Source organism: Raphanus sativus, chromosome 7, assembly GCF_000801105.2.
Source record: "Raphanus sativus cultivar WK10039 chromosome 7, ASM80110v3, whole genome shotgun sequence".
Taxonomy (NCBI): Eukaryota; Viridiplantae; Streptophyta; class Magnoliopsida; order Brassicales; family Brassicaceae; genus Raphanus; species Raphanus sativus.
This window is the reverse complement of record NC_079517.1, coordinates 3,850,204-3,874,180: the sequence shown is the minus strand read 5'-3', so window position 1 is coordinate 3,874,180 and position 23,977 is coordinate 3,850,204. Positions and strand designations below refer to the sequence as shown.

The 23,977-nt window shown below is 40.2% G+C and overlaps 7 protein-coding genes across 8 annotated transcripts; 3 read left to right on the top strand and 4 right to left on the bottom strand.

Annotated features, from left to right (window-relative positions):
* Window positions 1-4,000: 4,000 nt before the first annotated feature.
* LOC130497938 (NADH dehydrogenase [ubiquinone] iron-sulfur protein 7, mitochondrial) lies at window positions 4,001-5,332 on the bottom strand. The gene is made up of 2 exons (XM_056991194.1): window positions 4,833-5,332; window positions 4,001-4,434 (listed from the first exon to the last, which is right to left on the bottom strand). Exons 1-2 carry the CDS (start codon window positions 5,249-5,251, stop codon window positions 4,200-4,202), a joined length of 654 nt encoding a protein of 217 aa, XP_056847174.1. The 5' UTR covers window positions 5,252-5,332; the 3' UTR covers window positions 4,001-4,199.
* Window positions 5,333-5,967: 635 nt separating this feature from the next.
* LOC130497766 (uncharacterized) lies at window positions 5,968-6,771 on the top strand. Its single transcript, XM_056990905.1, has one exon. It carries the CDS (start codon window positions 5,968-5,970, stop codon window positions 6,769-6,771), a length of 804 nt encoding a protein of 267 aa, XP_056846885.1.
* Window positions 6,772-6,836: 65 nt separating this feature from the next.
* Window positions 6,837-8,501, top strand: LOC130497937 (glycosyltransferase BC10-like). Its single transcript, XM_056991193.1, has 2 exons — window positions 6,837-7,506; window positions 7,748-8,501. The coding sequence occupies exons 1-2, from the start codon at window positions 6,982-6,984 to the stop codon at window positions 8,384-8,386; spliced, it is 1,164 nt and encodes a 387-aa protein (XP_056847173.1). The 5' UTR covers window positions 6,837-6,981; the 3' UTR covers window positions 8,387-8,501.
* A 4,674-nt stretch (window positions 8,502-13,175) lies between these two features.
* On the bottom strand, window positions 13,176-14,507 carry LOC108816927 (NADH dehydrogenase [ubiquinone] iron-sulfur protein 7, mitochondrial). The gene is made up of 2 exons (XM_018589491.2): window positions 14,008-14,507; window positions 13,176-13,609 (listed from the first exon to the last, which is right to left on the bottom strand). The coding sequence occupies exons 1-2, from the start codon at window positions 14,424-14,426 to the stop codon at window positions 13,375-13,377; spliced, it is 654 nt and encodes a 217-aa protein (XP_018444993.1). The 5' UTR covers window positions 14,427-14,507; the 3' UTR covers window positions 13,176-13,374.
* Window positions 14,508-14,994: 487 nt separating this feature from the next.
* On the top strand, window positions 14,995-17,390 carry LOC108816925 (uncharacterized). Its single transcript, XM_018589489.2, has 5 exons — window positions 14,995-15,890; window positions 16,026-16,081; window positions 16,262-16,425; window positions 16,498-16,649; window positions 16,789-17,390. The coding sequence occupies exons 1-5, from the start codon at window positions 15,143-15,145 to the stop codon at window positions 17,160-17,162; spliced, it is 1,494 nt and encodes a 497-aa protein (XP_018444991.1). The 5' UTR covers window positions 14,995-15,142; the 3' UTR covers window positions 17,163-17,390.
* A 134-nt stretch (window positions 17,391-17,524) lies between these two features.
* LOC108816924 (K(+) efflux antiporter 6) lies at window positions 17,525-22,062 on the bottom strand. 2 transcript variants are annotated; one of them, XM_018589488.2, is made up of 20 exons: window positions 21,613-22,062; window positions 21,232-21,275; window positions 21,068-21,129; window positions 20,905-20,983; window positions 20,768-20,829; window positions 20,594-20,669; window positions 20,421-20,495; window positions 20,015-20,086; window positions 19,844-19,927; window positions 19,582-19,650; window positions 19,398-19,475; window positions 19,222-19,310; window positions 19,036-19,132; window positions 18,892-18,945; window positions 18,679-18,774; window positions 18,421-18,609; window positions 18,248-18,325; window positions 18,118-18,162; window positions 17,951-18,040; window positions 17,525-17,864 (listed from the first exon to the last, which is right to left on the bottom strand). In XM_018589488.2, exons 1-20 carry the CDS (start codon window positions 21,890-21,892, stop codon window positions 17,847-17,849), a joined length of 1,737 nt encoding a protein of 578 aa, XP_018444990.1. In that variant the 5' UTR covers window positions 21,893-22,062; the 3' UTR covers window positions 17,525-17,846. The 2 variants fall into 2 exon arrangements, with proteins under 2 accessions (XP_018444990.1, XP_018444989.1); XM_018589487.2 differs by having other exon boundaries at window positions 17,525-17,859; window positions 21,613-22,061.
* A 702-nt stretch (window positions 22,063-22,764) lies between these two features.
* Window positions 22,765-23,379, bottom strand: LOC108815186 (uncharacterized). Its single transcript, XM_018587836.1, has one exon. The coding sequence runs from the start codon at window positions 23,377-23,379 to the stop codon at window positions 22,765-22,767; it is 615 nt and encodes a 204-aa protein (XP_018443338.1).
* Between the last annotated feature and the right edge of the window lie 598 nt (window positions 23,380-23,977).

Genomic DNA, 23,977 nt, shown 5'->3' with positions numbered 1-23,977 from the left:
GTTTACTAGAATTGGGAAAATTTCACAAAATCCACCAGATTATTAAAACTATATAATGAAAGTAGCCTTTTTCTTCTTCAAGCTGATGCTTAACAACAAATATAGAGGATACATATTACATCCCTTCAAACTAATTTTCTCATTTTATTATTTTTTTGTCATCAATTTTCTCATTTTATTTTAAAAGTTGAAAATCTATTATACATTAATAGTATTAAATGCTGTAATTAATTTGACCAAAACTGGAAATTAGAATTATTCATTATTAGTTTTAAACTAAATATGCCTTAATCTCCAACTCATTTCAAATTAACCAGTGATTAGCATTTTGGTTTTCATGAATCCAAAAGGAAGTAGAAAGTAAAATATACCCATAGTTAAAACTTCTAAGTCTTAGGAAACCAACATTTGTTAGTTTACCAAACAAAAAAGGAGAAATAATTGACAAGAATTCCATCAAAAGTAATGAAAAATCAACATTGTTCATTTGTTTGGAGCAAATAAAACCAGTATTTCTACACATGTCTACGTATTTTAAAAGCTCTTTAAGCATTAGCCGTTACACCACCCCACCATGTGGACCAAGTCTGCGCATCTTGGCCGTTTCCTTCACGGAACCCGCGTGAGCTGTAAAAAAAATAGACAGCTCATCAATATTCTTCACGCGCCAAACTAACCATCACCGACCGTTGTGCCTTTTTATGTTAGCGAGTTAGATGCACGCCCTTCTGCGAGCGTTCTGAAAAGATTGCGGAACAAATATCTTTCGAACGGCGCCATAACGGAGAGATAGCCTGTCGAGATCTCAGTGAACACGCGTAGGATCACCAACCGTCGATGAATACGATTCGCGGGACCCGCAGGTGGTCCACCTGTAATCGCAAGGATTCTAATGTTGGCAAAACCGGTCAGCTAAACCGGGCAGCTCAGCCTCTTTATAGAGAGAAGCTTCATCGCATTGATTCTCATCAACACTGTGAAAAACCTTTTCTAAAAGCTTTAGCATTTTCGAATCAACCAAAAACCCTAGCCTCCCTCTCTCCTTTTGCTCTCTACCACAAATGGCGATCTCTAAGGCTTCCGTTGTCGCTCTCGTAGCTGTGATCGTCTCCGTCGTAGCTACCGTCGCCTCTGCTCAGGTCGAGGCTCCAGCTCCAAGTCCTACGTCCGGATCTGCCGCGTTCTCCCCGTCGATCGTGTCAGCTGGAGTTGCGGCCGTCGCGGCTCTTGTCTTCGGCTCTGCTCTTCGGATCTGAGATTCGTACAGAGTAGAATGTTTTTTGAAAAAATATGATCGGGTATAGCATTTATTCATGATATTCGTGTGTATTCCGGAGCTGCTATAGATCTCTTTATATTTTTACTATAACTAGCCTTCATATCTGTATGAGGGGACTATATATCTCTAGAGTATTGTGGTTTGTGTGTGTGTGTTTCTTCTAGACTATGGTTTTTTTGATATGACTCTTATTCTATTTATTTATGGATCTCTTTGTTTCTCAGATTTATCTTCTCCTTCTTTGCTTTGATTAGTTTATTACCAAGCTTCCTCTGCTTGCGATACGAACTTGTTTCACAATTATCACATTATGCTCCAAAATCGAACCCTCACAGCTCAAATTTAACTAAAATCTGAATCTAAGTATGGTTGTCACTTGGATTCAATTTATACTTTAGGTGAAATGTGAATCGAAATTGTTACGCTGCGATGTTCAGTAGCTGCATGCGTGTTTTCAATTTTTCGACCCGACCACATCTCCTGATAGTGAAACGCATTTCCAAAGTAGTCATTGTTATGAAATTGCGGTCGCGTTTGAGAGGAATTCGATAAAGGAATAAAAAGTTGAGTGTAGGTAGAAAATTGAGGTAACCAGCCACCACACTTTTACAAAGAGGTCCCTGAAGGAGATTCAATTTCTTCTATCACCCCTCAGATATTAATCTACCAGTGTTTTTTTGTTCTTTAGCTTAGTAGACGTGTTTTGCTTCCTACCAATCACACAAACGGCAAAGAACATTGTTGTTAAAACTGACGGTAAGGAAAGTTGACGACTTCGTTCTGGCAGAAATTAGAACTTTGAAGCGTTTTTTTCCTACGGTGAGAAGAATGGTCAACTGTTGATCAGTATCGAAATAGTTTGAATTAATGTACATGTAACGTGTTGTGTGATAATAATACGTCTGATTCTGCACCATAATCAATGTCCTCTCTGATCAATTTTCCACGTTGTCCCACACAAATCCTCCCCTCTGGCTGCGCTCATCTCAACCTATCGCATTTTTATGCCATTAGTTACAATTTAAATGCGAAAATTCTATGTTCACATGTATTCACCGTTAGTTGAATGTATCTGCCTCATGATTGGTGCCTTTATTTTGTAGGTCACCCCTGTTGATATTGTCATTGAAAAATAGGTTTTGCTTTAGATAAAGATAACATTCCATTCCAGTTCTGCCTCTCTCTAAGATTACAAACCTCTGACCTCTCTCTAGATGAAGGAAGCTTTGCCGTGTTTATCGTCGCCGGCCGACGGGGTAGACTCCTTTAGCCACTGTCGGTCCGGTCTGTTTGTTTTTCTTCGGTTTTCTTTTTAACTATACTATCGGTTCGGTGTTATCTGACTTTTTGATTCCGGCGGCGCGATCTTCTTTGATGGTCGTCCGGTTATGCTTCTAGCGTCGCCACCTTCTCTACGGTGTGGACGGCCGGCTCTCTGTGATCCCCTGGTATCCTCGAAGACTTGCTTCCAAGAGAAGATCTCGAAGCCTTTCGACAATGCTCTCTGGTGGAAAGAGTGGTGGTGATGAAGATTGGATGCGGAATCGCCGCATGCCAATACTATCGTTGGAGGTGGGTTGTCGTCGGCGTTGAGGACGGAGATGAGATCTCCGATTTGGATCCAGTGGTTGACGGGAACCAGTGACCGGTCATCTTCACCGGCGTGTTTTTTGGTTCCGATGCGAAGTGAAGGGACGCGTGGGTTGCGTGGAGTAGGAAGCGAACACGTGGACAGCAACTTGGCATGGATCTTGCACGCGTGGAGAGGTGGGCGTCGCTTAATTCTCGGTTGGACCTGATGGCCCAGTTTGTTTCTCTTAAGTTGTCTGTTCTGGGTTTGTGTCTTTTGTTCTTGGACTTGTGTATAACTGTTTCGGTTGGGCTGGGCTCAGTTTTTGGTCTTGGTTAGGCTTTATGGCAAAGATGGAATCTACATTCTTAGATGCCTCATAGCTGAGAGGTTGTTGTCAGGTATTCGCCAAACCTGAGGGAGATTAAGGTGTTGGACAAGAGAGTAAGAAGAGCCAAACTTTATTACCTCAGGGACAAGATGAACGCTCTCAAGAAGCACTAGAGCACTACCTTTAATCAATCAGTCATATAAACAGTGTAGAACAAAGTCTTTGACTTTTTTTCTTTTGGTGACTATTTGGCCTTTACGTCACATATTGTGAACATGTGTATCTGAATAATGGTGGATCCCTTTTTTCCTCTTACTTGCTCCAACAAGTCTTGGTTAGTTAGTTCATTACGAGTAATCTGTCTCCAGCTTAGTAACTAAATCCTAGTTACTACACACAAAGCACGAATCAACCTAAAACCATAAACAAATGCTGTGTCCGTGTGAAGCAACATATATACATATCCTTTGATTGTTATATTTCTGCGTTTACATTTTTAGACAACTGTTTGAAGCAATCAAGGGAGTGATGTAATTCTTACAAATCTCATTATTGTCATTCCTATCCTTTTCGCGTGGCTCCATGTCATTGTCCTTTTCATCCTCACTCTTATTCTTGTCCTTAATCTTACTCTTTACCGGAAGCTCCATTGGAGCAGGATCCGTGTCTGAACAAAATTTCTTCACACAGAGAAGGATTTGATTTTTGGCTCACTAAGAGCATTTGAGTTATTACCCACACATACACAACTTCCAACAAGAGTAGGAATCGACTTATAAGTTCATAACTGGTAAATATAACAAAAAGAACTCACGCAGACAACACAGAACTTTATGTTTATTTTTAAGTTTCCACAAAACAAACGCAATCCTTTTACATGGCATCTCCACCACAATCAGACATGCTTTGAAACGTCCACGTTTTTATTAGCCCCCAAACTTTGGTTAAAAGAATTGTCTAACAAAACTTCTTCAACATAGGAAGAAGGATTTGATTTGATTTTATTTTTTGAAACATGTTCACTTGTTCCACCAGTGCAAGAAATCCTTGCGCCTGTTGATTTTCTTCTGAAGCTGGAGGAGTCCATAGAGCAGAGCCTCAGCGGTAGGAGGGCACCCAGGGACGTAAATATCCACAGGCACGATTCTGTCACACCCTCGAACCACAGAGTAGGAGTAGTGATAGTATCCACCTCCGTTGGCACAGCTTCCCATCGATATCACCCACCTCGGCTCCGGCATCTGGTCATAAACCCTGTGTCATTGTTTCCAGATATTAGAAAAACTAGCAACTTCTTCTAACAGGATAAACAAAGAAGGCTAGCTTTTTAAAGCATTTGAACTGATCCACATAGATAATCCAAGATTTATTTTGAAGGTAGTTTGAAGAATTTTTTTTTTAAAACTTGTAATCTAAATGCTAAGATCAATCACACTAATAGTTTGTCCAGCACAAGAGATAACCTCAACAACTTATAAAGCTAATCAATCATCTCACTGTCATGAAAAGAGATATATTCCAATCTAAATCCCCAATTACAATCTCCTGAAACCCTAATTTGAGGCTTCTATCAAGCGGAAAGTTATATCTGAGATCCGAGAATAAATATCATCACCGTACAGGAGAGCGAGAGAGATTTGAGAGGGACGTACTTGCGAAGAGCGGGAGCCATCTTGTTAGTAAGCGTCCCGGCGACAATCATACAGTCCGATTGGCGAGGACTCGGCCTGAAGATGATACCGAACCGATCCAGATCGTAGCGAGCTGCACCCGTATGCATCATCTCCACGGCGCAGCAGGCTAGCCCGAAGGTCATGGGCCAGATCGATCCCCTTCGAGCCCAGTTCATCAGATCATCTACCTTCGAGATCACGAACTCCGCCGTCTTCGAGAGTCCCGGCGGAGGAGGAGCGGTCGTCGTCGAAGGAGGACCTGGTCTGGTGTAGGAAGTCGGTGTTGTCGCGGGGGAGAGAGCGGGAAGGGATGTGTGGAGGTGAGAGACCGCGGCGGCGCGGTGAGATTGGAGGAGGAGAGGGAGGCGCGTGGCGGTGTTGCGCGTAATCATTGCCATTTTGATTGTGTCTCTGAGTTTTTTTTTTCTTTTCCTCTCGGCGTGGAGTTGTGATAACCAGGCGAGTCTTAAAACATTTACTAAAAACAGGTATATAACTATCTTATTATATACAGAGCCTAATCTATTACTTGTAACACAAAATCTATTACTTACTTTTTACAGTGATTAATCAAAAATTTATACGATTCTGCTTATCTTTTCTACAAATCAAAAATGTTAATGTTACGATTTTATAGTATGCAAACACAATTTCAGTATAACAACTGACTTGAACTTCGATTTAGAAGTGAAGATTAACCATGTTTTTTTCTACAGAAGGTTAACAAATTTTTTTTTTGTATGACCAATTAATCAAGAAGTTTTGGGCTGGATTCAATATATTTTGGATTAAGACCATTGGACTAAATAGATTCCTAATCCTTGGCCGAAATAGTAGAAATCCTCTTGTTTTGGGTGATAAAATGTAAAACCAAATACTAATATTTTAATTAGAGAATATTTTCTAAGTTTTTTTTGGTCAATAATATTTTCTGAGGTTAAAAACTAAAAAAATGCGACATTTTTTTAGTTGTACTTGTAATACACCATTTCCTTCCGATTCCCTCTCTTTATTCGCCTCTTTTGCTTTGAATTTCAAAAGAGGTTTTTCTATTTCTATTTTCTTTCAACTTCCCAAAATTCAAACTCCGTTTCTCCCTCACCGTTAACAGAAAATGCAACCTCCGATTCGTAACCCTAGCCCCCCTCACCGTAACCACCTCGAGTCTCTCAAACCGCTACTCAACGACTCAACCAAGCAGTTCTTGGCACAGCACCGGGCCGGCCGAACCGACTTCTCTGATTTCGAGTCCATCTTCACTCGCCTCCTCCAAGACCACCCCGATCCGCCTCTCGAGCTCCTCTGGTTCTACTCCGCCGTCGTATTCCACTCCTCCAAGCAAGATTTCGGCGGCGATCCCGTCAGGTTGACCAGGAGCTTGTTCCAGATGCTCGTCCCTCTCTCCGATTCTTTCTCCGGCGCCAAGAGGGTGGCCACGCTGTCTCCTCTCGTTTACAATCTGAGTCGGTTGGTTAAGAGTAGGAGGAGGAGGGAAGAGGCTTTGGAGTTGTTGGATGGGATCGTGAACTTCGTTAGCGCGTATTGTGGAGGTGGTGGTGAGGATGGTTTGTTGATGGTGACTGGGTTTAGTTTCGCTGATTTGAGTCGGGTTTGGGTTGTGGATGAAGAAGAAGCGGAAGAGAGTGATTGTTTGGAGATGTTCATGCCGTTTGTTAGTGAAAGATTGCGTAGAGAGGTTGGTTCCGAGTCTTGTAGCGTTGGTTGCTTGGCTGGAATCGTAGCTTCTCAGCTTATTTTGCTCAGTTTGTGCTTGAGATTTGATTCGGCGGAGTTACGAAAAGATCTGCGAGAGTCTGTGCTTCAGATGATCTATGGGTTCCAGCACAGCTGCTACTTCTTTGGTGAGTCTCTTATTCTTTCTTTAAGTTATTTTGCCTTCTATGGAGTGTTCTTGTAGTTCTTCACTTTACAGGGAATACATATGATTGAGTAGATGTGTTCAAGTTCTTGTAGTTTTTTTTGCGGATGAAAGTAATCAAGCTGCTTCGTAGACTTCTTGATTAGAGATGAGATCCTCGTTTCCACAAGTAAATTAGTTAAGATCAGCAAATAGGTTGTTTTAGATTGATACTAGGCAATCGATATAGTCTCTTTTATAGTGTTGAGGATGCAGACTAGGGTTATACAGATGGAAGATGGAAAAGAGAACGGAATCTTGGTCAGATCAGGCAAGTCTAAGCCGTTTCCAGCGAAACTGCTGCTTATACTAGGCCTTTTCCTTGCGTTTGCTCTCACCGTCTTCGTCATTAGTGTATCTACCATCAAGTATACTGGACTACAAAGCGTAGTCACCACAGTCACTTCAGGCTTCGTGACATGCCGCGAAGAAGACGAGCCGAGCAGCTTAAGTAAATGGATACAGCCTCCTTCTGTTCTGATGCATAACATGACGGATGAGGAGCTTCTTTGGCGCGCTTCTTTCTCGCCTCGGAGGAAAGAATATCCGTTTAGAAGGGTTCCGAAGATTGCGTTTATGTTCTTGACTAAAGGTCCATTGCCGCTTGCTCTGCTCTGGGAGAGGTTTTTGAAAGGTCACAGGGGGCTTTACTCGGTTTATGTTCATCCGCATCCGTCTTTTACAGCCAAGTTTCCGGCTAGTTCTGTTTTCCACCGGAGGCAGATACCTAGTCAGGTCTGGTTCTTCCACCAGTTACATTTAGTAATGAGTTTCTATATAGTCATTATTATTAAAAGTGTATAACTGTTGATTGAGTGATAAGTTTGGGATACCAATCACCTAATAGTACCAAAAGTATGTAACTCTTGAAATCAGACTTAGTGTCTTTGGTAGCCTTTTGTTCAAGTAGTTCCGTCTGATCACTTTATGCAGCTAGTTGGTTTCTGTACTTTATCTGATTGTGATCATTGTGCAGGTTGCAGAATGGGGGAGAATGACCATGTGCGATGCGGAGAAGCGTCTACTCGCCAACGCACTGCTAGATATCTCCAACGAATGGTTTGTTCTCGTCTCGGAGTCATGCATACCACTCTACAACTTCACGACAATCTACAGCTACTTAAGCCGATCAAAACACAGCTTCATGGGTGCTTTTGATGACCCTGGACCGTTCGGCCGCGGCCGCTACAACGAGAACATGGAGCCTGAAGTTCCCATCACCAAATGGCGGAAAGGGTCTCAGTGGTTTGAGATTAACCGGGAACTCGCAGCTACCATTGTCAAAGACACATTGTATTACCCCAAATTCAAAGAGTTTTGTAGGCCTGCTTGTTATGTGGACGAGCATTACTTCCCTACGATGTTGACGATTGAGAAACCAATGGCGCTGGCTAACCGGAGCTTGACGTGGGTGGATTGGTCTAGAGGCGGCCCCCACCCGGCTACGTTTGGGCGATCGGACATTACGGAGAAGTTCTTTGAGAAGATCTTTGATGGAAAGAACTGCGCTTATAATGGTCGTAACACTTCCATGTGTTATCTCTTTGCGAGGAAGTTTGCTCCAAGTGCTTTGGAGCCTTTGCTTCACATAGCTCCCAAGATTATGGGATTTTGAGTTAGAGAGGAGTGTCTCTGAACCTCTTGAAAATCATATAGAGATAACGAAATGGATGTGATATGGATTATGTCCAAGAAATTACTGCGATATTACTATATCTTGTTTGTTTTTATATACTAGTTTGGAAGAAAAGGAGATGTTATAAGAGACAACGTTGCACACCAGGATCCACTAATATGCTTGTAGCCTTATCTTTATACGTCCAAAGAAAAGCTATGTATGGAACAAAGTGGGTTCGTAATGTTCACATGCCTGCCGATGCCTTCAGCTAGATAGGAAACACTAAGATGCGGTCATAGCCATGCACATTTCGATGCACATTTCTACTGAATCTCTTCGTCTGCTAAGAGAATATGATATTTTTTGAACCAAATGAACTTGACACATGGGTTTTGATCAGAAAAAAAAAACTGACAAATGGGGTAGGTGATTCAGAAGCCTGAATTCTGTCGTGGGTCGTCTCTGACACGTTTATTCTTAGAAGTTACTAGTAAATTGCTTACCGACCAAGTTTTTTTTCGCTTTGAATTGGAACAAAAGACAGCCAGGTGTAGTCACACTTTTACACCTATTGGAAACTTCTCGAATCCCTCAAGAGCCTGCCAACCGGCTACCATCTGTCTCTTTTTATAGTATAAACAATTCAATAAAGCTAACTCTTTATGGGCAATTCGCTAAAGTGGTTTAAAAGGCTGTCATAAAGCTAATGTTTTTTTCTATTTGTACATAAAGAATATAATAATGGCATCTTTCTTTGTTAGTTACTGTTTACCGCATATAACCTAAGTTTACTAGAATTGGGAAAATTTCACAAAATCCACCAGATTATTAAAACTATATAATGAAAGTAGCCTTTTTCTTCTTCAAGCTGATGCTTAACAACAAATATAGAGGATACATATTACATCCCTTCAAACTAATTTTCTCATTTTATTATTTTTTTGTCATCAATTTTCTCATTTTATTTTAAAAGTTGAAAATCTATTATACATTAATAGTATTAAATGCTGTAATTAATTTGACCAAAACTGGAAATTAGAATTATTCATTATTAGTTTTAAACTAAATATGCCTTAATCTCCAACTCATTTCAAATTAACCAGTGATTAGCATTTTGGTTTTCATGAATCCAAAAGGAAGTAGAAAGTAAAATATACCCATAGTTAAAACTTCTAAGTCTTAGGAAACCAACATTTGTTAGTTTACCAAACAAAAAAGGAGAAATAATTGACAAGAATTCCATCAAAAGTAATGAAAAATCAACATTGTTCATTTGTTTGGAGCAAATAAAACCAGTATTTCTACACATGTCTACGTATTTTAAAAGCTCTTTAAGCATTAGCCGTTACACCACCCCACCATGTGGACCAAGTCTGCGCATCTTGGCCGTTTCCTTCACGGAACCCGCGTGAGCTGTAAAAAAAATAGACAGCTCATCAATATTCTTCACGCGCCAAACTAACCATCACCGACCGTTGTGCCTTTTTATGTTAGCGAGTTAGATGCACGCCCTTCTGCGAGCGTTCTGAAAAGATTGCGGAACAAATATCTTTCGAACGGCGCCATAACGGAGAGATAGCCTGTCGAGATCTCAGTGAACACGCGTAGGATCACCAACCGTCGATGAATACGATTCGCGGGACCCGCAGGTGGTCCACCTGTAATCGCAAGGATTCTAATGTTGGCAAAACCGGTCAGCTAAACCGGGCAGCTCAGCCTCTTTATAGAGAGAAGCTTCATCGCATTGATTCTCATCAACACTGTGAAAAACCTTTTCTAAAAGCTTTAGCATTTTCGAATCAACCAAAAACCCTAGCCTCCCTCTCTCCTTTTGCTCTCTACCACAAATGGCGATCTCTAAGGCTTCCGTTGTCGCTCTCGTAGCTGTGATCGTCTCCGTCGTAGCTACCGTCGCCTCTGCTCAGGTCGAGGCTCCAGCTCCAAGTCCTACGTCCGGATCTGCCGCGTTCTCCCCGTCGATCGTGTCAGCTGGAGTTGCGGCCGTCGCGGCTCTTGTCTTCGGCTCTGCTCTTCGGATCTGAGATTCGTACAGAGTAGAATGTTTTTTGAAAAAATATGATCGGGTATAGCATTTATTCATGATATTCGTGTGTATTCCGGAGCTGCTATAGATCTCTTTATATTTTTACTATAACTAGCCTTCATATCTGTATGAGGGGACTATATATCTCTAGAGTATTGTGGTTTGTGTGTGTGTGTTTCTTCTAGACTATGGTTTTTTTGATATGACTCTTATTCTATTTATTTATGGATCTCTTTGTTTCTCAGATTTATCTTCTCCTTCTTTGCTTTGATTAGTTTATTACCAAGCTTCCTCTGCTTGCGATACGAACTTGTTTCACAATTATCACATTATGCTCCAAAATCGAACCCTCACAGCTCAAATTTAACTAAAATCTGAATCTAAGTATGGTTGTCACTTGGATTCAATTTATACTTTAGGTGAAATGTGAATCGAAATTGTTACGCTGCGATGTTCAGTAGCTGCATGCGTGTTTTCAATTTTTCGACCCGACCACATCTCCTGATAGTGAAACGCATTTCCAAAGTAGTCATTGTTATGAAATTGCGGTCGCGTTTGAGAGGAATTCGATAAAGGAATAAAAAGTTGAGTGTAGGTAGAAAATTGAGGTAACCAGCCACCACACTTTTACAAAGAGGTCCCTGAAGGAGATTCAATTTCTTCTATCACCCCTCAGATATTAATCTACCAGTGTTTTTTTGTTCTTTAGCTTAGTAGACGTGTTTTGCTTCCTACCAATCACACAAACGGCAAAGAACATTGTTGTTAAAACTGACGGTAAGGAAAGTTGACGACTTCGTTCTGGCAGAAATTAGAACTTTGAAGCGTTTTTTTCCTACGGTGAGAAGAATGGTCAACTGTTGATCAGTATCGAAATAGTTTGAATTAATGTACATGTAACGTGTTGTGTGATAATAATACGTCTGATTCTGCACCATAATCAATGTCCTCTCTGATCAATTTTCCACGTTGTCCCACACAAATCCTCCCCTCTGGCTGCGCTCATCTCAACCTATCGCATTTTTATGCCATTAGTTACAATTTAAATGCGAAAATTCTATGTTCACATGTATTCACCGTTAGTTGAATGTATCTGCCTCATGATTGGTGCCTTTATTTTGTAGGTCACCCCTGTTGATATTGTCATTGAAAAATAGGTTTTGCTTTAGATAAAGATAACATTCCATTCCAGTTCTGCCTCTCTCTAAGATTACAAACCTCTGACCTCTCTCTAGATGAAGGAAGCTTTGCCGTGTTTATCGTCGCCGGCCGACGGGGTAGACTCCTTTAGCCACTGTCGGTCCGGTCTGTTTGTTTTTCTTCGGTTTTCTTTTTAACTATACTATCGGTTCGGTGTTATCTGACTTTTTGATTCCGGCGGCGCGATCTTCTTTGATGGTCGTCCGGTTATGCTTCTAGCGTCGCCACCTTCTCTACGGTGTGGACGGCCGGCTCTCTGTGATCCCCTGGTATCCTCGAAGACTTGCTTCCAAGAGAAGATCTCGAAGCCTTTCGACAATGCTCTCTGGTGGAAAGAGTGGTGGTGATGAAGATTGGATGCGGAATCGCCGCATGCCAATACTATCGTTGGAGGTGGGTTGTCGTCGGCGTTGAGGACGGAGATGAGATCTCCGATTTGGATCCAGTGGTTGACGGGAACCAGTGACCGGTCATCTTCACCGGCGTGTTTTTTGGTTCCGATGCGAAGTGAAGGGACGCGTGGGTTGCGTGGAGTAGGAAGCGAACACGTGGACAGCAACTTGGCATGGATCTTGCACGCGTGGAGAGGTGGGCGTCGCTTAATTCTCGGTTGGACCTGATGGCCCAGTTTGTTTCTCTTAAGTTGTCTGTTCTGGGTTTGTGTCTTTTGTTCTTGGACTTGTGTATAACTGTTTCGGTTGGGCTGGGCTCAGTTTTTGGTCTTGGTTAGGCTTTATGGCAAAGATGGAATCTACATTCTTAGATGCCTCATAGCTGAGAGGTTGTTGTCAGGTATTCGCCAAACCTGAGGGAGATTAAGGTGTTGGACAAGAGAGTAAGAAGAGCCAAACTTTATTACCTCAGGGACAAGATGAACGCTCTCAAGAAGCACTAGAGCACTACCTTTAATCAATCAGTCATATAAACAGTGTAGAACAAAGTCTTTGACTTTTTTTCTTTTGGTGACTATTTGGCCTTTACGTCACATATTGTGAACATGTGTATCTGAATAATGGTGGATCCCTTTTTTCCTCTTACTTGCTCCAACAAGTCTTGGTTAGTTAGTTCATTACGAGTAATCTGTCTCCAGCTTAGTAACTAAATCCTAGTTACTACACACAAAGCACGAATCAACCTAAAACCATAAACAAATGCTGTGTCCGTGTGAAGCAACATATATACATATCCTTTGATTGTTATATTTCTGCGTTTACATTTTTAGACAACTGTTTGAAGCAATCAAGGGAGTGATGTAATTCTTACAAATCTCATTATTGTCATTCCTATCCTTTTCGCGTGGCTCCATGTCATTGTCCTTTTCATCCTCACTCTTATTCTTGTCCTTAATCTTACTCTTTACCGGAAGCTCCATTGGAGCAGGATCCGTGTCTGAACAAAATTTCTTCACACAGAGAAGGATTTGATTTTTGGCTCACTAAGAGCATTTGAGTTATTACCCACACATACACAACTTCCAACAAGAGTAGGAATCGACTTATAAGTTCATAACTGGTAAATATAACAAAAAGAACTCACGCAGACAACACAGAACTTTATGTTTATTTTTAAGTTTCCACAAAACAAACGCAATCCTTTTACATGGCATCTCCACCACAATCAGACATGCTTTGAAACGTCCACGTTTTTATTAGCCCCCAAACTTTGGTTAAAAGAATTGTCTAACAAAACTTCTTCAACATAGGAAGAAGGATTTGATTTGATTTTATTTTTTGAAACATGTTCACTTGTTCCACCAGTGCAAGAAATCCTTGCGCCTGTTGATTTTCTTCTGAAGCTGGAGGAGTCCATAGAGCAGAGCCTCAGCGGTAGGAGGGCACCCAGGGACGTAAATATCCACAGGCACGATTCTGTCACACCCTCGAACCACAGAGTAGGAGTAGTGATAGTATCCACCTCCGTTGGCACAGCTTCCCATCGATATCACCCACCTCGGCTCCGGCATCTGGTCATAAACCCTGTGTCATTGTTTCCAGATATTAGAAAAACTAGCAACTTCTTCTAACAGGATAAACAAAGAAGGCTAGCTTTTTAAAGCATTTGAACTGATCCACATAGATAATCCAAGATTTATTTTGAAGGTAGTTTGAAGAATTTTTTTTTTAAAACTTGTAATCTAAATGCTAAGATCAATCACACTAATAGTTTGTCCAGCACAAGAGATAACCTCAACAACTTATAAAGCTAATCAATCATCTCACTGTCATGAAAAGAGATATATTCCAATCTAAATCCCCAATTACAATCTCCTGAAACCCTAATTTGAGGCTTCTATCAAGCGGAAAGTTATATCTGAGATCCGAGAATAAATATCATCACCGTACAGGAGAGCGAGAGAGATTTGAGAGGGACGTACTTGCGAAGAGCGGGAGCCATCTTGTTAGTAAGCGTCCCGGCGACAATCATACAGTCCGATTGGCGAGGACTCGGCCTGAAGATGATACCGAACCGATCCAGATCGTAGCGAGCTGCACCCGTATGCATCATCTCCACGGCGCAGCAGGCTAGCCCGAAGGTCATGGGCCAGATCGATCCCCTTCGAGCCCAGTTCATCAGATCATCTACCTTCGAGATCACGAACTCCGCCGTCTTCGAGAGTCCCGGCGGAGGAGGAGCGGTCGTCGTCGAAGGAGGACCTGGTCTGGTGTAGGAAGTCGGTGTTGTCGCGGGGGAGAGAGCGGGAAGGGATGTGTGGAGGTGAGAGACCGCGGCGGCGCGGTGAGATTGGAGGAGGAGAGGGAGGCGCGTGGCGGTGTTGCGCGTAATCATTGCCATTTTGATTGTGTCTCTGAGTTTTTTTTTTCTTTTCCTCTCGGCGTGGAGTTGTGATAACCAGGCGAGTCTTAAAACATTTACTAAAAACAGGTATATAACTATCTTATTATATACAGAGCCTAATCTATTACTTGTAACACAAAATCTATTACTTACTTTTTACAGTGATTAATCAAAAATTTATACGATTCTGCTTATCTTTTCTACAAATCAAAAATGTTAATGTTACGATTTTATAGTATGCAAACACAATTTCAGTATAACAACTGACTTGAACTTCGATTTAGAAGTGAAGATTAACCATGTTTTTTTCTACAGAAGGTTAACAAATTTTTTTTTTGTATGACCAATTAATCAAGAAGTTTTGGGCTGGATTCAATATATTTTGGATTAAGACCATTGGACTAAATAGATTCCTAATCCTTGGCCGAAATAGTAGAAATCCTCTTGTTTTGGGTGATAAAATGTAAAACCAAATACTAATATTTTAATTAGAGAATATTTTCTAAGTTTTTTTTGGTCAATAATATTTTCTGAGGTTAAAAACTAAAAAAATGCGACATTTTTTTAGTTGTACTTGTAATACACCATTTCCTTCCGATTCCCTCTCTTTATTCGCCTCTTTTGCTTTGAATTTCAAAAGAGGTTTTTCTATTTCTATTTTCTTTCAACTTCCCAAAATTCAAACTCCGTTTCTCCCTCACCGTTAACAGAAAATGCAACCTCCGATTCGTAACCCTAGCCCCCCTCACCGTAACCACCTCGAGTCTCTCAAACCGCTACTCAACGACTCAACCAAGCAGTTCTTGGCACAGCACCGGGCCGGCCGAACCGACTTCTCTGATTTCGAGTCCATCTTCACTCGCCTCCTCCAAGACCACCCCGATCCGCCTCTCGAGCTCCTCTGGTTCTACTCCGCCGTCGTATTCCACTCCTCCAAGCAAGATTTCGGCGGCGATCCCGTCAGGTTGACCAGGAGCTTGTTCCAGATGCTCGTCCCTCTCTCCGATTCTTTCTCCGGCGCCAAGAGGGTGGCCACGCTGTCTCCTCTCGTTTACAATCTGAGTCGGTTGGTTAAGAGTAGGAGGAGGAGGGAAGAGGCTTTGGAGTTGTTGGATGGGATCGTGAACTTCGTTAGCGCGTATTGTGGAGGTGGTGGTGAGGATGGTTTGTTGATGGTGACTGGGTTTAGTTTCGCTGATTTGAGTCGGGTTTGGGTTGTGGATGAAGAAGAAGCGGAAGAGAGTGATTGTTTGGAGATGTTCATGCCGTTTGTTAGTGAAAGATTGCGTAGAGAGGTTGGTTCCGAGTCTTGTAGCGTTGGTTGCTTGGCTGGAATCGTAGCTTCTCAGCTTATTTTGCTCAGTTTGTGCTTGAGATTTGATTCGGCGGAGTTACGAAAAGATCTGCGAGAGTCTGTGCTTCAGATGATCTATGGGTTCCAGCACAGCTGCTACTTCTTTGGTGAGTCTCTTATTCTTTCTTTAAGTTATTTTGCCTTCTATGGAGTGTTCTTGTAGTTCTTCACTTTACAGGGAATACATATGATTGAGTAGATGTGTTCAAGTTAATGTGATGTTTTCTTGATCTTGGGCACAGATGGGATTCTCAAGATGCTTCTGGTGGAGCCGTATCTGCATCTGACTCCACTACTGGTAGGTTCTTTAGCTAAGCATTGTTTCTACTCTGACATGAGAGTTTCAAATTAATGTATAAAAAATGCGTGGGAGTTGTTTTGTTGAATCATATTTTGTATATGGAAGGCTGTTTGTTGCTTTTATTGAATCATACTGTAAGTTATGTTTTCATGAGGAAGCTTTTTTTCAATCTTACAGGGCGCAGAAGACGAAGCTACTTTACTGGAAACCATAACGGAAGCTGTGATTGAATCGGCGGAGAGTCTATTCCTCAACACTGGAAGTGGAAACTCTCAAAGAAGTTTACAGTTGAAGAACATTGCTATCAACTGGTTGTTTCTTTTTGGCAAGGCTTCTCTTAGGTATGCATTGTTAGTATTGGTTATTAAAAAGTAATTGTTTCAGTTGCCTGATACTCCAAATAATCACACCAGGAAAATCGAAGATCAAGAGGAAACCAGTAGGTACATGAACATGTTCTCCAATTCACGTATACCCTATCACTTGGTCAACTGGGTGATCAGTCAAGGTGAAGTGATTAGACATGTGGACACACTGCTAAACTCTACGCCTGCATCCTTCATCGGTAAATTGCTTCCTTTATCTCTAAGATATATAGGTCATGTTGTTGACTGTTTTTCTTTGTTCCATAGAACATTCCCATCTGTTCTTTGGAGCTTTTATGTGTCTTTTGACTAACCCATTGTGCAAAATCTGGTCTCCAGAATGGCTTGTATCGCTTGAAGAGCAAGGACTAAAGGTGTTTGACTGTGACTACTCCAAGAATTACGCGAAAACAGTGATTCACTGGTCAAGAGCGGATCTCAGTCTCGAAGCCACATTGCTGAAACAACAAGAGGAGGTTGGTCAAGATGCAGACATGGATGATGATCAAATTGTTTCATCCATCTCAATTAACAGCAGCAGCAGCACAAGAAAACGTAAAGAGGAGAGGCCAGATAAGGAGGGTGAAACGAAAACGAAGCTCTTCAAACATAGACACAACAACTTTCAAGAGAAGTCAAGATTGCAACCTTTCGTATTCTCTGATCGCTTGGTGAATGGGACTGAGGTTGGAGTTTCAGACATGGAGCTCTGAGTGCTGAACCACCCACCCCCACTTGAAAGTCGGCTTAGAAATGAAACCCCTACATATGGTTGAAATGTAAGAACGCTGCAGAAGTAATAATTGTTGTCTAGAGATTTTAACAAGTCACTTTGTAAACTTTTAGGATCCTACTTAACCAAAAGAAAACTACTATTGTGGATCTTTAAATCGTAAACTCTTGGGAAGTCCTTTATAGACCAGCAGTGTCTTTGAATTGTCTTCCATCTCCAGCATTGAAAAGTTTTTACCATATTTGACGCTTCTGGGATTTGCTTCTTTCTACGTAGATAATAATAAAAAAAGGAAATACTGTCCCAAAAATGTTCTAGTTGTGTTGTTGGATTCAGTGACAAAATATAACAATTACTTCGAATTAGAGAGTTATATTGATTACAACAAAAAAATGTCCAGTTTTTGGTATCATGATAAGAAATACTGATTGAATTTTTTTAATCAGATTACAATCGAGGGGGCAAAAAAAAAAATCAAACAATACTAATTACAAGTGAGGGCCGAGCAGAGGAAGAAGCAAACAATACTTTTCTTTTTGTTCTTGTCAAAATTGGTGGAGAAGCATGACATCACACTCTTCTTCTCCACAAATCTTTTCTTCTCAGGAGTTGTGGGATTGGCGTGACATCAGTATCATCCGCTGTTTACCGCTTTCTGATCTTACTATTTCTCCTTTCTGCCCTAAACCAAAACCATCCCTTTGTTATTTATTTACTCTATTATTATTACACAAACGACGAAAGAACTACTCTAGAGACCCAACTTACCTCTATAGAAGAGTCTGGAGAAAACCATCTTAATAGTACTCCAAGATGCACAACCGCTGGTATCACTTTGAAAACCAGAGGTGTTGTAACCTGCACATACCAAACCGAATCAGCTACTTGAAACACATATAAAGACAATGGAAATCAAAATGATCTGATGATCATACCAGGCTAAGAGCGGTTGTCCCCAGGAGAAGCAAGTAGAGTTTCCCCTGATAATGTATATCAAAACTTCTTTCTTCAGATCTCTAATACTCTCAATTCATATCCTAACGAGAAGCGGTTTGCTTTACTTACCTCGATAAGGTGGAGATTGGAGGCACGGCTTAGTAGTACAAAGGCAAACTCCCCTATCTGAGCCAGAGATAATCCAACCTGCATCATCAATTTAACTTTAGGTCTTGTGAAGCAGGGAGTACAACGAAAGAAAAGTTGATCACAAGTATATAATTTGAGAAAGAATCTTTTACCAGCAGAGCTGTCTTGTTATTATATCCAAATCCCTTGACAACTGTTGTCACTATCGTTGTCTTTATGATGATTACTAATATCACGGAGGCTAACAGTATATCCACATGGGTCCACAGAAAATGGACATTTATCAACATCCCAATGCTGGCTAGGAAAAGTGCAGCAAATAAATTACGGATGGGTTCGATCTGCAGCAAAAATAGAAAAGCATCTGAGTAAGACTCTGGACTCTTTAAGGAGTTAACATAAGAACGTACTTGCTCCAATGTATGTTCAGCGAGATCCGTAGTTGATATCATGACCCCTGCCGCAAAAGAACCTAGTTCAAGACTTAATCCCAGCTTATCACTACACTGAAAACGTAAAAAAGACCAGTCAAATAATAATTCTCACATATAAAAATAGGAGAAAGGAAATAACACATTATTAATGATGAACATGAGGAAAAGGAAGGCTAAAGTAGGACTCACCCAGGCTACGAGTAGACAAAACGCAACAGCGGCTAATTGATAGAGTTCATTTGTCTGACAGATGAAAAAGACTAGGTTAATCTACACTGGATTTCGCTGAAACAGAACATAGGGAAAATAATCTAGAGATGAAAATGATGAAACCTGTGATGATAAGCTGACCATTAACTTCAGCAACCACGGAATACATGTCCGTGATAATATTGACAGAACAGCCAAAAACGAAAGCAACACAACAGCCCTAAATAAAATAAAAAGAAGAGAAAAGACATTATACATCGATTCTTTAGAAAACGACTTGGGAGGAAAACTCTAATGGTATTTCCTTACACTTTTGCCATTGACAACATTCCCTCAACAATGCCAGAATTTCCACCAAGAACTGGAAGCAAAGCAAACAACAAACCCACAGCACAGTCCTAGAAAAAGATGCTAAATCATTTGAAAATACGGTCAAGAAAGACAATGGACATAATAACATGTTGATGGAAAGTGCAATCAGATACCTGAAGAATAAGGGTTCCAATTGTAACTTGGCCATGAAGAGAATTAGTTGAATTTTTCTCCATGAGAAACTTCAGAACCTGTAGTTTCAAAGCAGAAACGCATCATGAACATAAATCCAAAAATATTAAAAAGAAAGCTAATGGAAATGGATTAGATAAATTTTATATAGTACACTGAAATTACCACTGCAGTTGATGACATTGACAAAAATGCTCCTACAAATACCCCCTCCGAATGTTTACCACCACATAACTGCAAACAGAACCCAACGAAAACATGTCACAAAGAGTATAACTGGAAACGATTCAGGATGTATACGTCTAATACAAGTGTATAACTAAAAAAGACACCACACTTTAATGAACATAAACTAAATGTACAGAATAAAGTAAAATAAAAGCAGAGAAATTTTTCCCAGAACCACAGATAAAATAATATAACGCACCGACACTGTGATTCCGCACAAGAACATAAAAAGAAGAATTTGAAGAAGGCCTCCCAGAACAGCAACTGATCGAACAACTCGAAGCTACATAGCAAGAGGAAAGGTGCCCTCGAGCTTGTTATGTTAATATTTCAATTCAATATTAGACAATCAAAGACGTTGATCTCAAACCTTAGCAGTGGAGAACTCCAGACCCAATGCAAAGAGCAAGAATACCACACCAAACTGCGCAACTGTTTCAACCTGCATAAATAACCATTTTAACATAAAAGCGCAAAAACAACGTATATGAATACTGCATCTCCACGCAAATCTAATGATAAACTTAGACACTTGCAAAACTGAATTTTCTTTGAAAACGATCTAAGGTCTCTCTTATCCATCCACTATCACATGAGAAGAACCCAACTTGTTTCGACCCACAGAAGCAGAGGGTTCCTAGCCAAAAACAAACCAGTACTCCTGTTTTGTGTAACATCTTAGCCAAAGATTATCGAGAGAAAATAGTTCTTAAGCTAATGCTCAAATAACAGAACATTCGAGACCTGAACATAAATCTGTCCAACACATAGCATACCTGGACCATCTCACTGATTAAGTTCAACCCTCCAGGCCCGATGATAGATCCTGCTAGCAAATATCCAGTTATCACCTGCATAAGCATAGAATTGTCCACTATCAGAAAATCAATACATCATACTGAAAATCAAACTCATAATGATAAAGACTACGAGTGCAAGAAAACCAGACCGGCTGTCCAGCACAAGCAAAGGCGATACCACCAATGGTTGCGGATACAATGACAACCACCAGGTCTGATATCAGTCTACATAACATAAGAAGGACAAATCAAGATGACTAATTCATACTGTTTCTCAAAGATTCATCCCGAACAGAAATTACTTTAAAAACCAAAAATCTCACCTCAAGTCTAGCTGCAGTACTGGATATTTCGATTTGAAATTGGATATGATGAAGACATTGTCCTGTAACAACAAAATTTCATATTTAAGACCAGAACAAAACAAAACCAGTCTCTGTCTTCCTGTACGAAAACTTACTTTTCGATCAATCAGAGTGGGTGTGTCCTCAGCTCTGTTATCATTGTCCAGGTTGAAAACATCATGGAGTTGAAACCGCCTGAGAAAGATTAGATAACGCTTAATAGGTACTCAATTATGGAATTTCTTTTAGAGAAAAAAAATAATTGAATATAGTGCGTACTTGTCATCTTTCGTCTCATTTTTCTTGTTTGTCTTCACTCTGGCTACAGTTTCCAGAACAGCCTGATCACCACTTCCCAGATTCAGATTTTACTCAAAACAATGCAAGCAATGAGAAAAATGATCGAATCTAAAGCAAAGCCTTGACTATAACGTGATACCAACCTGCTGTCCAGCTACACTGTTGTTGAAGCTTCCAGGATCAGCCACTGCAATCGATATAACCTCGAGATTGAAGATTATTTCGCCCTTTCTAAAAATATAAAGAGTGATAAAGACAAGATCTACTACACGCACGCACGCACTATCCGTTTCAGGAAACGAATCTGAAATTGAATCTCGTTATCCATGTATTCCCGATCAGGAAGAAGCATATATACATTGGGAGATCCTGATCAATCTAAGTTCGGAATCGTCTATTGGATCACGGATCCAGCTCAGGATCAATCTAATCAAACACTCTGTGGTGGAGAAGACTACTATTTAGCCATGGCCACTTCAACATCCCTGGATTCTCGGATAGAGAGAGAGAGAGAGAAAGACTACCTTCAGTCTGATCGCTTTCGTTGAACTCCTTCTCGAGAGCGCGATCGATGATGTCGGCGAAGCTACCTTCCTTTGGTTTGCCAAGAGAAGAAGCGTTGAGAGATGCTGCTGCTGTGGCGTCGGAGGAGGAGTTTCCGACGGTTTCTTCTAACAGATCTGGATCAGGGAGAGCGCGGGGAGACGCGATGGGGAAGCAGCAGAGGAAGAGTGAGAGTAAGAGGAAAGCGAGTTCAGAGGAGGAGAGCAAGGATCTTCTTCTTCTTCCTCCTCCTTCCACCATGGCGGGGACTGAATCTGAACTGGCTTTGATTAAACCGGTTGCAGCGCAGGGGTAAGCAGAACCGTTACCGGTTTCCGGGTGGTTAGGGAGGGGGGGAAGGTTTCGGCAAGTGGGGGAGAGTGGGAGAAGATTTGCAAGTGCAATGGTCAACAACTTAGTCCATACATCATCTAATGATGTTCTTATATATATATACACATCTGTATTATTTCAAATTAATATGGGACTTTTGTGTGTGTGTCTGTTTTTTTTTAGTTTCCTGTATCATACAAACTGCACCATGTGGCAGAGGAATGATGGGTGGGTTACATTGGCTACACAGTACACATCTAATTATTGGTTTCGATTAGGACAACACATCTTACATATTTTCATCTATTTTGGGGAAATTCCACGCCATAATCAATGTGACTCTTTATAAGTTTTTATAAAATGTATAAATATCTCATACTTTCAGATCTACACACATATTGTTATGTTTGTGGATGAAATTTCACACATCACTTATTTTTAGTTTCATGTGACTCTAGATGAAGATTGGTTCGACTATGATTTTAAAAGTTTAGTTGTACAAATTTAATTGTATGTAAATTGGTTGTAGTTATAAAGTTATTAATATAGATTTTTTTTGTAGAGATCTTTGCTATAATTAAATTTGTTGTAGTTGTAAGTTAAAGATTATAGATATTTTAAAATTAAATATGTGAAATATGTAATATATATATAAAATAATTAGTTTTTATCAATTAAAGAATTTATATTAATGTTTTTTTATAAATTATCAAAATTTACTGTTATTTAAAATGTGATATGTTTTTTTTTTTTTTTTGTCAACAATATTTTCATTTGATGTAAAATGTTACAATGGCTTACTAGATTAGCCAGGAAATTACATATTGTTGATTTGTTATCCTGGCTTTTTTAGCTAACTGGTCAGCAACACTTGTATAGTTTCTAGAAACATACTTGAATGTGAATATATTTTGCTTAGCTATATAAATTATGTCCTGAATAATAGGATATGCTTGGTTAATAAGACGAGGACCTCTTCCCACTTCGTCTAACTCCATAGCTAAGCTTTTGGACAGCTCCATGCAGTCTGTAAGAAATGTAACATTATTGAATCTTAAGGAGTAGAGTTGCTGAGCAGCTGATAAGATAGCCATTGCTTCTGCACTGTAAGGCGAACTTGTGGGGTTGATTGCAGAGCTACCATGGAGTATATGAGTGCCTTCTTTGCTGAACAAGGACCACCCTATACCAACTTTATCCGTTGGAGACTTCCATGAAGCATCTACAACACAATAATAATTTGTTTGAAGCTGGAGAATATTGTTAGTAGAGTTTTGGTAGGTTTGTTGAGTAGTGTGTTGCTCCGTAACATTATGCATTATTACTTCCTTCCAAACTTTTTCATCCATAATCGCTGAATGCACAACTTGGACTATGTGATCTCTTTTATTGTTAAAGATGATCTTGTTGCGCATTTTCCAAATTCTCCAGCCTGTGAAGAAAGCTCTGTTTCTGCAGAGGTTGATGTTAGCTTTTTCAATTAGATATTGAAAAAATTGCAGCACAGCTGTATCGGCTTGTGGATACTCCGAAATATCTCCCAACACAAAAGACCAGATTTCTTTAGCCACTCTGCAATTTATTTGATATTACAGACAGTTTTTTATTTTACAGATTTTATGGCCTATAAAAGTAAGCTTTAGGTTTATACCTAAAATACTTAAGAAAAAAAAATTGATTTAATTTTTCTGTTGTAGCTTTAAAAATAAAACTAAAGCAAGATTGTATTATAGAAACTTGATGTAGGTTTTGACTACTAAAAATAAAACTACAAAATGATTAGTAAAGTTTAGAGATTTAAAAATAAATAAAACTAAAACAAAGAGATAAATCTCAACAGTTCACCCACATATTTGAACTAGTTTAATCATCCCTATCTATTGTATTTTTTTTTTTTGGGTCGTCAAAGAATTTTCATCAAAGGCCCAATTATCATGTACATTTACACTGGGTTTTCGAAACGTTACAATATAAAGCCCAATCGGTTAAATTAATTGTACCGGACCGAAAAGA